This window comes from Chanos chanos, chromosome 13 (genome assembly GCF_902362185.1).
Source record: "Chanos chanos chromosome 13, fChaCha1.1, whole genome shotgun sequence".
Lineage (NCBI taxonomy): Eukaryota > Metazoa > Chordata > Actinopteri > Gonorynchiformes > Chanidae > Chanos > Chanos chanos.
In genome coordinates, this window is record NC_044507.1 from 16,943,440 (window position 1) to 16,958,813 (window position 15,374).

Sequence of the window (15,374 nt, forward strand, 5' to 3'; positions counted from 1 at the left end):
TGATTTCCATTACGGACGCAACAACGACTATTTCGTTTGTCTTTTATCTCTGCCCTTGATGAGAGATGTTTGCTTTTTCTCCTCCTCCACATTACACACAGAACATCTCTAAGAAGCAGCCTTTCCATTTGATTACCCTTCTCTTTTTTAGTGACTGATCACGGAGGGAGAGAAAAAAAATGGAAATGTTCTGCTTGGTAGTCAAAGGACCTATTACCCATTTTCCTCCCCCTTTCAGTAGTCAAAGAGATTGTAACTCATCAGTTCCCCTCCTACACTCCTCCACTGCTCTGTGGCTTTTCATCCCTCTGCCAGTGGATGGCTGGTGAGGATGTGCGGCGGGGAGGGAGCGAACATTCTTTGGTTTAATATTATATGTGAACACAGGGGAGGGTGTCAGGCAGAGAGGGCTGAGTGTATACAAGGCAGATCAAACAGACATCAAAAAGCTATACCGTGCCAGTCATGACTAATGCTTTTGAAATGCTTCACGATTTTCACGGGGTGCGTAGTGATTTCGTGCATGAATGTATATGTGTTTTATAAAAAAAAATCATTATGCAGGTAGCAAATTTAGCATTCAATTGCATACTGTTGCATGCCTGCAACTCTGTCAGGTGTATTTTTGATCAAGTAAGAAATATACACAGTGTGGGTTGCTATTTAGAAAGTGCTGTGAAGACAGTGAACACAACATTGGTCACCTCAGCCTAAAAATATATAAATGCACTTGACTAAATAAAGCATTTTCAAACAGCCCCAAAACACCAACACACATATAAGTGGTTCCTAGTTCTAAATTTACATGCAACTCAAGAAAGTTATGCCCAACTCACAAAAGACATATTCAATCAATGCCAGGTTTTGCATACTTCTTTATTATCAGCTTCTTTATTATTTATTATCAGAGTGACGTAATTCTAATAATGTAAAGAACTGTTACTTTTTTTAAAAACACCTCTGTTGAATCATTCTGCCTCAGTAACTGGTTCCAGTAGATATATAGGGCTGGTTACAAAGCAGAATGAAGCAGACACAAGTCACACTACAGCATGATTGATTTGAGCTGACGTTTAGCACAAATGTAACAAAACAGCCTCTGACAAAGATATACGTGGAAAACTGTGGCCCCCCTCATTTATAGTGTTCATACACTACTGTCTTTCTGTGCAACAACAAGTTCTAGGAGGGAGTTTCTGTCACTGTTACAAAGGTAAATAATTACTGTAACAGTCCACTTACAAGTTTCTTTTACTAGCTGTTCTACAGGCTTGAATGGATGTGATACGTTTCTTAAATAAATCAATAATACAAACAAAATCACACTGGACAAAACATTACCGTATTTAACTGAAGATTCGTTTTATTATGTTTCCAGAGTTCCATGACATAATAAATATCTTTGTACAAAAAAAAACACAACAGTTTCATGATGAGCATGCAGAAATCCATGATCTCTATCCTCTCTTGTCACGGGGGGAGAATGTGTATTTCCATGATCACAATCCTGTACATTATAATAAAGTTCACTGTGAATTTTGGACACTTTTGTGTCCATATCAGGCAGAAGAATGGCAAAAGGTGCAGAACACGTAGAAAATCCCTGTGAGTAGCTCCTCGGTGCTATGAAGGCTGAGGCAGAGCACATGCTGTGGAAAGAAGGTGGACTCCTTACTGATGTCGTTTTGGGGAATCTATCTATTTACATAATGGTGTCTTTTACAGACTCCTAAAACTAGCACGGATAAGCTTGAAAACAGATGATAGACAAGATCTTAAAGAATTGCTGACAGTGTTTTTTTATGTATCCACTTCCTGCAAATCCACTAGGGGGGTGTACTAAATTAATCTGTTATAAATATGTATATCTTGATAAATTAAGAGACTTTACCTTTGATGTCCACGGTTTCCGCGCAGGCCAAAAAGCGAGCCACATAAGGTGAGCAGGTTTCAACAGAGGCCTGGTTCTCACGTAGACATCGCTCGAACTCTGTGAACTCCCCTGCGCAGTCAGTTCGTATCTTCCTTATTACCGGACTACAACAGAACGACGAGAAATAACGCACAAGTCAAACAAACTCTTATTTTCTAGTGTCCTGTGAAATTCAACAGATGAAGATTTAGTCGAAAGTTCAATTGCCAAAGCGTATCAAAAAGAGAGAGAAAAGAAATATACTAGTGTTGTAATACTGTGGTCAGAAAACTGGATTACAGTCCAGTCTCTGTCTAGTTCTGGTACATACTGCGATGATGTGCACTGGGCCACTTTCATCTTCAAGTCTTGACATCGCTGTTGCCATGACGACGGATTGGCTGCTACGCAAGCTCCGTAGTCCTCCATCTCCTTTTGGCAGAACTTGGTGGTAATGTCCATCGCAGCCTGCCTGCCAGGCAGAGGATATTAGAGTTTGAACTAAGCATTCTAGCGTCACTTCTACGAAATGTCGGGAACTTTAAACACTCACATCTCTCTCAGTATGATATTAATCCCAAGACAAAAGTTATGACTGACTTCAATGTGCAGCTGACTAAACAAGCTAGTTAATGGTTTTACTCTGTGTAACGACAAACGCAAATGTTCATGTTTAGGAATGCTCGGTGGTCACGTTCAAAGCTCAAAATAACTTGAGCGAGCTCAACTGCAACCTCGGTTATTATAAAACTCAGCTCCGCGGGACAGCTAACCTAAGTTACCTAACATGTAGAAAAACACTCTTACAGTCTAGGTTACAGCATTCACAAGCATGTGTTTGATGTGTATGCATTATTAAGCATTCGTCAATAAAAAAAATCATACTTACATATTTGCATAGGTTAGTAAATATAAACCTTGGTAAAATGAAGGTTAAAATGAACTAAGTTAGACCACTGCTAGTGCCACCATGTGCTGCTCATTTCCGTCGATATCAGAAGTGATTCTATTGGTCAACGTATATAATGCCGTTGAACCTATTGGTTTTTCCAGACGTCAACTTAAGAAAGATAAGACCTACGAAGATCTCTTAAAGTGACCGTAGCCAATTTTTGGATGTGATTGAATCACAAATGATCGGAATCAGCGCTGGCTCCTTTCCTGCCAGCTCTCCAGACCACTGTATGTCTATTCCTCTCCTGCTCTTTCGTACCTGATTCAACTGGAGTCAAATGAGCAAGAACAATAAGAGCACTGGGTATTGTTGTGGGTGTGGAAATGCAAAAGGAAGTGTTGAATGACAGTCACTTGCGAAGGGTGAAGGGCGTGAAGTAAACTCTATGGCAGCTCCAAATTCCAAAAGCTATGAAGGCATACTTGCCAATTTTAAATGATTTGTCTTTTTACAGAGAAATCCCTGTTTTGTTTTAGTGGAACGGTCCGAACGTAGTGCCCCTTAATATTCGTTGTCATAGTTACGACCGGCACCTTTCGACCGGATGTGTCGTCTACGGCATACGTGGTTGCGTACGCGGAAGCTGTCGTATGTATGTGATTGCAGAAAGATTCCGAAATCTGTACATCGGCTGGACCACACGACTGTGCGAATTTGCCCGTTTATCAACAACTTTTTAAGGAGGAGGAGGAGGAGAGTAGGGGGGCCCAGCGAGAAAGGAGTTGGCAAGAATGAATGACGCTAAAAAACAGGGAAACATGGCCGCGGACGGGATTCGGGGGCCGGGGGAGCTGCAGATGGCCCCCTCTATGAACCACAACCAAGATAATGGGACGAGCGACGAGCTAGTACGTTCGTTATCACTATACCGGCGTAGGCCGCGGCCGCTGCATGGTACAGTGCTCCCGTTTTTCATGCTGCTTTATCCAGGCTGGCTTTATGCGTGGCTCGGAGTGTATGGCGCTGCCGAGTACCCAGAGGCCGGCCTGCTGGCACTTGCCGCCATCGGGATCGCGCACGTCCTGACTGTACTTTCTGGTTATTGGTCCGTGCACGCGCACTGTTTGCTCACCTGTTCGAAGGTAATGAAATATTTCGTCTTATAGTGCGTGAAACCATGTGATTAAAACTATTTGAGAGCACCGTAACGGCCTAACACACAATAGAATACAACGAGAGTACTACGTTTACTTTCATTTTTGTTTGGCTGACAAACTAGCTGTTACGTTGCTTACGTAATCAGAATTGTAGAATGGGTGAGAACTGTGCATGTGTTGTCAACAGGAGTCTGATCCAAGCAAGGCCACTTTAGCAAAAGTAATACCTACACCCAATAACGGTTCTGCTGAGCTCGTGCCCCTTCAGAGGGATCAGGTGAGTCCCTCCCTGCCTCCATATTTTCACAAATACACCAAGTTGTATGTCATTGTCAAATATTAATGTTTTCACTGACAGAAAGTTCTTTTAGAGATGAAATGCATTGCTCATTCATTCATTATATGATATTACAGCACCCTTCTAATCTTCTGTGTTCTAAACCAGGATGAGAACGGGGAGGAAATCTTGTCCTTTGAGTTCCAGAAGATTCGATATGTGTTTGATAGCCGAGAGAGGAAGTGCTTTATGCCAGTGGCATTTCCTATCAACCAGCCAATGGGATATTTCCAGGCATGGCGGGGTTATCAAGAGGAGGCAGATCTACGCGCTGCAGAGAAACGTTACGGAACAAATCGTGCTGAGATGGTGGTGCCAGACTTCCTGGAGCTTTTTAAGGAACGAGCTACTGCTCCTTTTTTTGTCTTCCAGGTATGTCGGTGTGGCGCGTTATATTCTGTCTGCAGGCTGTTTTTATTTTGGTTCCCAGAGGATTCTCACAGAGCATGAATTGGGAGTCATATTGTATGATTTACAAATTGAAATTTAAGAGACACATTTGTTTTTTCAACCGTTTAACCATTTAGCCTCTTGTTGTGTAAGATCAATGGTAACATTGCAAATTTTGTTATCATTAAACACCAGTTTTCTTTTTGTGTAGGTATTTTGCGTGGGCCTTTGGTGTCTGGATGAGTACTGGTACTACAGTGTGTTCACCCTCTTCATGCTCGTGGCGTTTGAAGCATCTCTGGTACAGCAACAGATGAGGAACATGTCCGAAATCCGCAGAATGGGAAACAAGCCCTACATGATCCAGGTAACCACGGTGAACATGTATAGATTTGAACTGGTCAGGCCTCATTAGGAGTAGGGCCATGTTAGAACGGTAGAAAAATGAGTGACGGAGAGTTGAGTGTACTATCAAGTGCATGCGGGTAGTCAGTCATAATGTGTCTTTTCTCCTTCCCATCCTTTGTAACAGGTGTATCGGAACAGAAAATGGCGACCGGTGTCCAGTGATGAACTTGTTCCTGGGGACATTGTATCAATAGGTAAAGGTCACAATATACTCATGTTTGTGGAAAAAAAAAAAAATTGTCAATAAACATGTAATGGTGTGCATGTGTTTGTCACTTCTCCAAAGGGCGCTCTCCTCAGGAGAACCTGGTTCCATGTGATGTTTTGCTGCTAAGGGGTCGCTGCATTGTGGATGAAGCCATGCTAACCGGAGAGTCAGTTCCTCAGATGAAGGTGAGGCCAAAGGTCATACGTGTGAAAGGTTTCCACAGTACAAAACACCAGAAAAACTATTTAGTAGTCCAGATTGTTTGACAATGCGTTAAAGACTTCAGCTGTTGTTTATTTCCGTTGTGTCTTTAGGAGCCTGTCGAGGACCTGGACCCAGAGAGAATTCTGGACCTGCAAACAGATTCTCGTCTGCATGTCATTTCAGGTGGCACCAAAGTGGTTCAGCACAGCCCCCCTCTGCGTGCCAGTGCAGGACTTAAAAGTCAGTGACCGTGAATATTCTTACTTTGACATTCTCTGTTTTTTTTTTCCTCTTTATCCTTTGCCTCTGGTATGACATCATTTGTCATTTTACCTTTTCAGTGTTCCATATCCTCTTTACCACTTCACTTGTTTTATTAAGGCTGTGATTTTTAGAGAAATTGTAAGACTCATTCTTCTTCTTCTTCTTCTTCTTCTGTCTCCGCAGCGGTGGACAATGGTTGTGTAGCATATGTGTTACGAACAGGATTCTACACTTCTCAGGTAAGGACGCATTGAAAACAAACAATTATTTTGTTTCGCTTTATTTATTTATTTAAGTCTAAACAATTTTTCTCTTACCTGGGGTTGTTTGCACAGGATTTGATGTGCAACTCCTCTATGTGTATAGACTTGTTTCTATCACTTTCATTTTTCTTTTATGTCCAGGGTAAACTCTTGAGAACCATTCTGTTTGGAGTGAAGAGGGTAACAGCCAACAACTTGGAGACCTTCATCTTTATCCTCTTCCTCCTAGTTTTTGCCATTGCTGCAGCTGTTTATGTATGGGTGGAGGGTGAGTATGTCAGATTCGTTTGGTCCTCAGTGCATTCATGCACATCATCCTGTAGGGCCCAGTAATGTATATGTGAAGTATATTAGATTTTTTTTCTTTTTTGTTTGAAATACAAATGAATAATTTCGGCTCAAGTTAGTGTCAAATATGAGATGTGTGCTGCTACTGTATATCAGCAGAGGCGCCGCATTGTATTTCATCTAAGAGTGAGCTATTCTCCAGATCCAGCTTATTTTTCATGAATAAAATTCTGTGATGAACTTGACTGATGGCCTACTTTCGGTGAAGCACATTCAAATGTAAAATGTGGAAGCTTCAAAAAGCAGCAGTGCTTCAGCTGTATTTGATGACATCAGACAAAAGCACCCAGTGCAGTGTAAAGAATCAGTTTAATTACATTTAGTTACAGATTATATCTGTCAGTCTCATGCCAAAAAAAAAAGAAAGAAAGAAATACCAGGGACAACAGAAATTATGATTGGCTTTTTGTTTTTGAAAAGAAACTGCTCTCAAAAGGAAAACTGGAAAAATGAAGAGGAAAAACACAGAATGAGTAACATGTTTCTTTGGGGGGGAAAAATCTTTACATCGCTCATATTAGTTTCATATATTTGCTGCGCTAAGATCATTCGATTGTTTTAAGAAAACATTTTTTAAAATCATGAATCCATTTAAATTTGTCGAGGCAGAGAGAGAATTTTCAGTACTTATATTACGCTGTCCCATTGCTTGAAAATATTAAGATATTATTTCAATATTTTCTTGTCACATCTGAGCTTGCGAATTTTGTCTCATTTCTTATCACTCACTCCTCTCTTTTTCTTCCCGCAGGAACGAAGGATGTAAGTAGGAACAGGTACAAGCTGTTCCTGGAGTGCACCCTCATCCTCACCTCAGTGGTGCCCCCTGAGCTGCCTATAGAGCTCTCCCTGGCTGTCAACACCTCCCTCATAGCCTTGGCCAAGCTCTGTAAGTCAGCTTGGTTGGCACATTCACAAATGCACAAATTTCAGTGTATGGGGTCTGTGTCTTTTCTGCCTTGTACTCCAACTGGTCTCTTTTCTGTTTTAGATGTGTTCTGCACAGAACCTTTCAGGATCCCATTTGCTGGAAAGGTGGAGGTTTGCTGTTTTGATAAGACTGGCACCCTGACGAGCGACAGTCTGGTCGTGCGTGGTGTAGCGGGACTCAAGTACGTCCCTCTTAAACATGTCGTCGGTTTTACCCCATCATCTTTTACTCGGTTAATACTGCACGTTCATACGTGCTCTTAAAGTTTAGACGTGACACCTTTTTCAAATGAATGTTAGCCTCTCCATAACCATTATCACCCTTTTTGTCCCACAGGGAGGGGAAGGAGGTGACGCCGGTGTCGGAGATCCCAGTCGAGACCCATCGGGTGGTGGCCACATGTCATTCGTTGGTGACGTTGGAAGATGGACAGCTGGTGGGTGATCCGCTGGAGAAAGCCATGCTAACTGCAGCTGACTGGAGCCTTACTAAAGGTTTGAGTTCATCATCACTCTAACCTAGTTTAAGCGGCTGCATCTAGGTCAGACTAAATAACATTACTGACGCAAATTTGGATTGCCTGGACTCTGTGGCCAGACTCTATGATCAGTATTTTGATACTGACAGCGTTTCCTCTCATCGTTGTTTCTCGAATCAGATGAGAAGGTGTTTCCTCGCAGCATCAAGACACCAGGACTGAAAATTCACCAGCGGTTCCACTTTGCCAGTGCCTTGAAGAGAATGTCAGTTCTGGCATCGTACGAGAGACTGGGCTCCACTGAGCTCTGTTACATCTCCACTGTGAAAGGGGCACCAGAGACCCTGAGGAGCATGGTAAGCATGGTCACATGGTCGTCTGTTCTCATATGAACGGTCTGTCCACCACTCCTCTACGACAGTAAGGTCAGTAAATGGGTTGTGAGTCAGCTATTGAAAATTATTTCTTCTGCTGACAGATAAAATCACATCAGTAGCCTCTATGCTGAGAACCTCAACAAGTATCCTTTTCATTTAAGAAAATTATCAACAAAACTTTTGTTTTATAGAACTGTAAGTTTAGAGATAGTATTATTACTTCCCCCCCCCCCACATTCTGTTGCATTTTCTATCTCCAGTGAAAATACATGACAAACACTGTGTGTGCGCGCATGCATACACGTGCGTATGTGTGTTAAAATGACATTCTTACGTCATTTCAAGGGTCATGTTTGTCCCTCATTCACGAGCGCTGTTGTTCCGCAGTTCTCAGAATGTCCAGAGAATTACGACGAGGTGCACAGAGAGATGTCGCGCGAGGGGGCCAGGGTTCTGGCGTTGGGCTATAAAGAGATGGGCCACCTCAGCCACCAGCAGGTCATCCTCACGTCCAGCTTCACTTTATGAAGACCTCAGTACCATTTTATCCCGACGCACCGTACATGTGGTTAGTGTCCGAGGAAAGAGTAACAGCCGCGAGTAACAAGTCTTACCGTCTCCACAGGTGAGGGAGGTCAGCCGTGAAGCTCTGGAATGTGACCTGCGTTTTGCTGGATTCATGGTCGTCTCATGCCCGCTGAAGAACGACAGCAAGGCTGTGATAAGGGAGATCCAGGAAGCGTCTCACCATGTGAATGAGCTAAATTACTTTCTCACACACATATATACATAATCTCTGTGGTATCATTAACACTCTGAATTTAACCTTAATTATATCATGTTAAAACTATATCTATATGAATACCATACTGTGATCGAGTTTTCCCAAGGTACCATAACCACATCTTACAGTTTATTTCTTTGTGTTTATCTTTTTATTTGCATTCTTCTTCATCATTTTTTTTTTTTTTAAATCAGGTTGTTATGATCACTGGAGACAATCCATTGACTGCCTGTCATGTTGCCAGAGAGTTACACTTCATCCAGAAAGAGCACACACTGATTCTACAGCAGGGCTCCACACAAGGTCAGTTATGTCTTTAACAGACTTATCAACAATGGGGGAGCAGTGTCTTTTTCAGACTGAACTCTCCTGCCTTTGTTGTGTGTATGTGTCGTTCTGATAGTTGTGTGTACGCGTTGTTCTGATGGTTGTGTGTATTTGTTGTTCTGATGGTTGTGCGTACGTGTTGTTCTGATGGTTGTACTTGTGTGTTATTCTAATGGTGACAGAGGCTTATTAGGCTTGTGTGCTTTTTGCAGGTGAATGGCAGTGGGAATCTATCGATGGCACCGTGCGTGTCCCCCTGCCCCCTCCCTCTGTGTCAGCACTAGTCAAACAGTATGACCTATGCGTGACCGGGGAGGGGCTGGCCAAACTGACCTATGACCCTCCATTGCTCAATGCCCTTTTGCCCCATGTCAGAGTCTTCGCTCGAGTCAGCCCTAAACAGAAGGTCTTTTTATTTTTTCCATTACTAAAATATTCCATTGTAACAGTTTTCCAAAAACAATGTTGAATTTATGAATTATGCTCCAGAATATGATGCATATTATTATAATATTTAATGCTGTGTACAGAACATTCATTTTTCTTCCATGATTTTTTTGAGGTAAAATAAATAATGACATGGTTTATAGCAGTCTCTCATTACCTAGCAACAGCACTGTAACTATAACTGTGTTGCGCAATATGCATATTTCAATATCACAGGAGTTTGTCATAACAAGCTTGAAGGGACTGGGGTTTGTGACTTTGATGTGCGGAGATGGGACAAATGACGTCGGAGCACTCAAACACGCCCACATCGGTGAGGAGGCTGTCGGTGTCATTGGAATATTTTATCGCGCATTATTTCGCTTTTATAAAAACAGAATTGTCATCATTCACGGTCTGGCATAATGACGAAATCTCACCCACCTACTTTTAGTCAAGACCATCCCTTCTGTCTTTCAGGAGTTGCGCTGTTGGCTAACGCTCCTGAGCGCATGCCTGAGAAGAAGAGGAAAGTGAGAGAGAAGGAGTCTTCTGTTGACAATTCAAGGCCTTTACCTCCTGTGTCAAGTTCAAGCGTCAAACTGAGCTCCCGTGCGGCGAGGCAGAGAATGATGGCTCACAGAGAGGATCAGCTTGCCCTTCAGAAGGTATGCTCACGCACCTTATTGTTTCCCAGGAAATGGCTATCAATAATGAGTACAGTGGGAGCCCAAAAGGCATGTGGTCCCTTACCTTCTGGCGTTTTCTTTCAGGAGAGGATAAGTCAAGTACTCCGTGAGCTGGAGGAGGAGCAGATCCAAGTGGTCAAACTGGGAGATGCCTCAATCGCTGCTCCATTTACTTCCAAACTGTCCTCCATACAGTGCAGTGAGTGACAGATACACAACATTAATTTCTTGCCTTTCAGCTACTTCAATTTTTCCCTTTCTGTCTTAAACAATATCATTCAAACTTTGACACTGAGTGATGAAGACTTGCCAAACTGACTCAGCATTTCTCTCTCTCTCTCTCTCTCTCTCCCCCTCAGTTTGTCATGTGATCAAACAGGGTCGCTGCACCCTGGTTACCACTCTACAGATGTTTAAAATCTTGGCCCTGAATGCTCTGGTGTTAGCCTACAGTCAGTCTGTGCTCTACCTGGAAGGAGTCAAGTTCAGTGACTTTCAGGCCACGCTGCAAGGGTTACTGCTCGCTGGTTGCTTTCTGTTCATCTCACGGTCAAAGGTAAGGTGTTTCTGTTTAGTGAGTTTTGGTCAGTGTTCCATAATAAAAGAGTGTAATTACCCAGGAGTTTCTCGTGTGTTTTCCTTAACTTCCATCCACAGCCCCTGAGGACCCTTTCTAGAGAACGGCCCTTACCCAACATCTTCAACCTGTACACAGTGCTGACGGTGCTGCTGCAGTTTGCTGTTCACTTCTGCAGTCTGGTGTATCTGTACAAAGAGGCCCAGAGCAGAAGCCCTCCCAGGTGTGTGTGTACACACACTCACACACACACACACACACACACACAGACACTCAGACGTAAAATCAGTCATCCTCTGTCATGAAAAGACCAGAAATCAAGAGGAATACAAATCTACTAGATATCTTTGTGTTGATAAGCAAAACTTTTTGACTCTCCATGTCATTTACTCTGTGGTCTCCTTCCTTGTTCTTTGTTTTCCCTCTCTCTCTCTCTCTCTCTCTCTCTCTCTCTTTGTCTCTGATTTGCAGGGAGGAACAGTTTGTTGACCTGTACAAAGAGTTTGAGCCAAGCCTAATCAACAGCACTGTCTATATAATGTCCATGGCAATGCAGATGGCTACTTTTGCCATTAACTATAAGGTACTGCTACTTACAATTTCTTGTGTCCACAAACACAGTGTTACCCAAGTCCCATTTCTGGTAATCCACATAGTTGCATGTATTTGATCTGGTTAAACAGGTCAGACATGTCAGCTAACCTTTAACCAAATTAGGTGTGTCAGCGTTGACCTATACCAAAAATGTGAAAGGACCAGGAAATATGACTGTACCAAAAAAATCTTTCTATGGAATTCTCGAAACTTCCTTTTTAAATATTTCTTTTTTTATTCGATTTTGTTGGCATACTCTGTTTCAAGGTAAGCCCCAGTCTGGTGTTTGTGTGTGTGTGTGTCTATTCTTACCCTGCTCCTCTGTGTTGTTATGCAGGGTCATCCTTTCATGGAATCTCTCAGTGAGAATCGGCCGTTGCTGTGGAGTATTGCCCTGTCAGGATTTGCCATTGTGGGATTACTAACTGGATCATCACCAGAGTTCAACGAGCAGTTTGCCCTTGTGGAAATTCCAACAGAGGTAGAGGCATAAGCCACTCAGTCTGCCATGCCTTATCCTTCTCAGAATCATATTTTGTGTATGATATGTAGCACCTGTATGTTTAACCTTATGATAATGCTTTGTTTTTTTGTCCTCTGTATTTTACAGTTTAAGCTGGTAATAGCACAGGTGCTGGTGTTGGATTTTGTCGTTGCCTTGCTGATGGATCGAGTTTTGCAGTTTCTGCTGGGTAAAGGAACTCTGAGGTTGCCATCCTGAAATGTCAAGCAAAATTGTTCCCCCCAAAATAAACGCTGCCCTTAGCAACCAGACTTTAAAGGGGGAAGGGCACAGAAGAAAACTTGTGGCAAACTCAGCAACGCACACAAGAGGGCTGAGATGGACAGGGATGGGACTCAATACTGTTCACTCTTCAGTGTTCCCAAATTTTCTTGTTCTCTTTCCTTCTCTTCTTCTTTTTCTCTTCCTTTCCTTCTTTCCTTTTTCTTTATACTTACTTTGACCTCCCTCTCTGCTTTTTAAGTTACTTTTTTTCACCAATATCTTTCCCTGTTGTCTCTCTTCCCCTTCCCTCAAAAGGCCAAGAAGATAACAGTATTGTGTGGAGTGTGTGTGTGTGTGTGTGTATGTGTGTGTGTGTGTGTATGTGTGCTTTTGTGCGCTTGACTCGCACAGAGGACGGAGGCATTCTCCAGGAGAATTGCAAAGTGTTTAAATTTTTTTTGTTTTCCTCATTTTGTAAAATAACTCTGAAAGACTTATAAAATACCAAAAATACAAACATCACACTGTTGTCTTGTGCTTAATACAACGTTTACCCAAATAAACAGCTGATAAATTTTAGTTAGTGTGTTAGATTGGTGGAGATACTGTCTCATGTGGAAGTCAATTTTGATTTGATTCAAGCCGGACTGAGAAAAGGATCTTCAGTATTCGGGTAGGACTAACCACGACAGAGACTTAATACCTTAGCACTGCAGTTTTTTTCCTTGTCGTTTCTGATCTTCCTGTGTGGAGAAACGTGAAAAGACAATATAAGATAAAAAAAAAAACACTTTTTAAAATAGGTAACAAGTCACTACATTTTCATAGTTTCAATCCACCCTTATTATTTCTCTAATGATGTCTCACCACGTCAATATAGAAAAGTGCGCTAAGTGATGTTTACTGCCGGACAGACAATAGAGTTCATATTGTTTGGCGATTGCACATCGAGGGCAGGTAAAAAATGTAACTTCACACAATACCTGTTATGCATATATCGAGTCACAATTTTTGATACTCATAACCACTGACTGTAATGTTGATTTTGCGAACGCACGCGAGAGTTACATGTTAAAGCCATTAACTACACGTCCCAGAATTCTTTGCGGTCGGAATGGGAGGACCTGATTGTTTTGGTGCGCTGCGCGGGCTGAATTTGAAAGAATTAAAATGGCGGACCTTCAAGATGAAAAAATTGGAAGGTGTGTTTTGTTAGTGTTGTGAGATATTGTCGAACTGTTTATTTAAAAAAAAAACATTAGTGCTACTGTAACGTCAGTTTATTGTCGTGAAGGGTTTTAAATGATATTTCGAATTAGTAATTATTTAGCAGGCTGCATTAAGCTAGCTAACGCCCAGTCTGCAAGCTGGATAGTTGATTTTACCAGAGATGATTTATGTTATCTATCAAATTAACTCTGTGCTGTTAACTAACAAGCAAAAGGTAAACAGTAACTTAAATTCTGAATTTTACTCTCCTCCTCTCACAGCTGTGATACTGACAATATCCACAACATGGTAAGCAGGTTATTCTTGTCATTGTCCTCTCATTAACGTTCGCTGTTTTGCTGTGACTTTGAGCAGGCTGAAATTATTTAAAAAAAGGTTTTCTGCACTTGGCCAAGAATTTACACTTTTACTTGTTTAGAAAAGTACTGTTAAAACGCCTGACATACGTGCACAGTGGTGGTTTCGAAGAGTGTAGTTTACAGTTTGGTTATTAAGTACGATGTGTCAGGTAACTGTCATTGAGTTTATTAGCGGACCTCGACATTTCTTTAACTGATCCGACACCCTATGCATCTGTTGCATTATTTTTTCTTTCACTTATCAAGGGCCTGTCAGAAGTTTCTCAAAGTAATAAACGAACGAAAGAATGGAGTCCAGGCTCAGAGCCCCATCAGAAGTCGCCACGTACCTTACCCAATCAGTCAGACATCTTAGAGGGACCGGCGGATAAAAATGTATGCTCCACAAAAGAGAAAATTCAAGACCCATTGCAGGGCTGTGCTCATGGAGAAGGACCAGCGCCGAGTCCTCACTCACGGAGGAAATCTTGGAGGCGTTCAGCGCGAGGCAGGCGCTCGCTTCCTTCTCTCTCAAGCATTTCACAGAGTGAGTAAGCTACTTTTCCATTTCTCTTGCTCAGGTAATAAAGGCAGACCAAAGTGGCTTTTTTTGTAATGTTGCGGCCAGAAATCATCTAAGAAGGGGATGCCTGGAATTCAGAGCTCTGTCTTTATTATATATTTTTTCCATTGTTGTGTCCTTATCCCATTGTGTGTTTTAGGCTTGTGTAAAAGTATTAGTCCATCCCTACCAGAGGAGGAGAGACTGGAGAAACTTATGGAAGCCTCTATGCAGGTAATTGAAGCACCTCAACAAGATTTGCAATGTTTTGTTCAAACACATGGACTGCTAATTTTTTTTATGATCCTTAGATTTTCATAACATCACAGTTCTTCTTGTCCCTCCTGTGTACATAGCTTACAGTAGAGAGGATTCAGAACACACTGCACAATACACCAGGTGCCGATTTAGAAGTGTTTCAGACACAGGGTGAGTTTCCCACCAGAACAGTTCTTGTGCACTCAAGTATTGTATGTGTTTTGGTTTTTTTTGCAGATAGTTTCTTTTTTTAATGAGTATATCGCTGTGATAGTTCTTTTGATGTGATCACATATGACAACTGTTCACTCTTACCCCCTCTGTTATTTACAGTTGAGTCCTTACGAAAAGAGTGGCGTACACTGGCTGACGATCTAAACGGTAACCGTCATCTTTCATCGTCTGCCGCTACCAGGTAATGTGTCATGTTTATGAGTCTCTTTCTGAAACATTTTACAGCCCAGAAACAAGTTTGAGTGCTTCATCGTCTGAGGGAAATCAGTGATGACTCACTCGTCCATCTCCACGTAACAAAAGAGAATTTCAGAAAATCAGCTGAAGAGTGTTCTACTACTTGTGTTTTTTGATTCACTCAGATTTCACGCTATCACACTTTCCCTTTTCAGTTGCTGAATATTTAATGTGGATAACTCTGACATTTTCTCTCTGTTCTGCAGCGACCCTCATGTT

General features: G+C 42.0%; 2 protein-coding genes across 3 annotated transcripts; one reads left to right on the forward strand and one right to left on the reverse strand.

The window, feature by feature from the left end:
• Positions 1 to 1,488: 1,488 nt before the first annotated feature.
• On the reverse strand, positions 1,489 to 2,887 carry chchd5 (coiled-coil-helix-coiled-coil-helix domain containing 5). Its single transcript, XM_030790944.1, has 4 exons — positions 2,802 to 2,887; positions 2,244 to 2,384; positions 1,892 to 2,037; positions 1,489 to 1,649 (listed from the first exon to the last, which is right to left on the reverse strand). Coding segments are annotated over exons 1-4 (315 nt in total). The 5' UTR covers positions 2,804 to 2,887; the 3' UTR covers positions 1,489 to 1,623.
• A 593-nt stretch (positions 2,888 to 3,480) lies between these two features.
• Positions 3,481 to 12,744, forward strand: atp13a1 (ATPase 13A1). 2 transcript variants are annotated; one of them, XM_030790781.1, is made up of 25 exons: positions 3,481 to 3,949; positions 4,152 to 4,241; positions 4,410 to 4,673; positions 4,903 to 5,058; positions 5,224 to 5,293; positions 5,386 to 5,492; positions 5,622 to 5,751; positions 5,959 to 6,014; positions 6,180 to 6,306; positions 7,138 to 7,275; positions 7,378 to 7,498; positions 7,654 to 7,811; positions 7,976 to 8,151; positions 8,560 to 8,670; positions 8,798 to 8,923; positions 9,151 to 9,268; positions 9,496 to 9,689; positions 9,947 to 10,043; positions 10,190 to 10,377; positions 10,483 to 10,597; positions 10,758 to 10,954; positions 11,056 to 11,198; positions 11,447 to 11,558; positions 11,907 to 12,050; positions 12,180 to 12,744. In XM_030790781.1, the coding sequence occupies exons 1-25, from the start codon at positions 3,599 to 3,601 to the stop codon at positions 12,288 to 12,290; spliced, it is 3,600 nt and encodes a 1,199-aa protein (XP_030646641.1). In that variant the 5' UTR covers positions 3,481 to 3,598; the 3' UTR covers positions 12,291 to 12,744. The 2 variants fall into 2 exon arrangements, with proteins under 2 accessions (XP_030646641.1, XP_030646640.1); XM_030790780.1 differs by having other exon boundaries at positions 9,151 to 9,259.
• Positions 12,745 to 15,374: the final 2,630 nt, after the last annotated feature.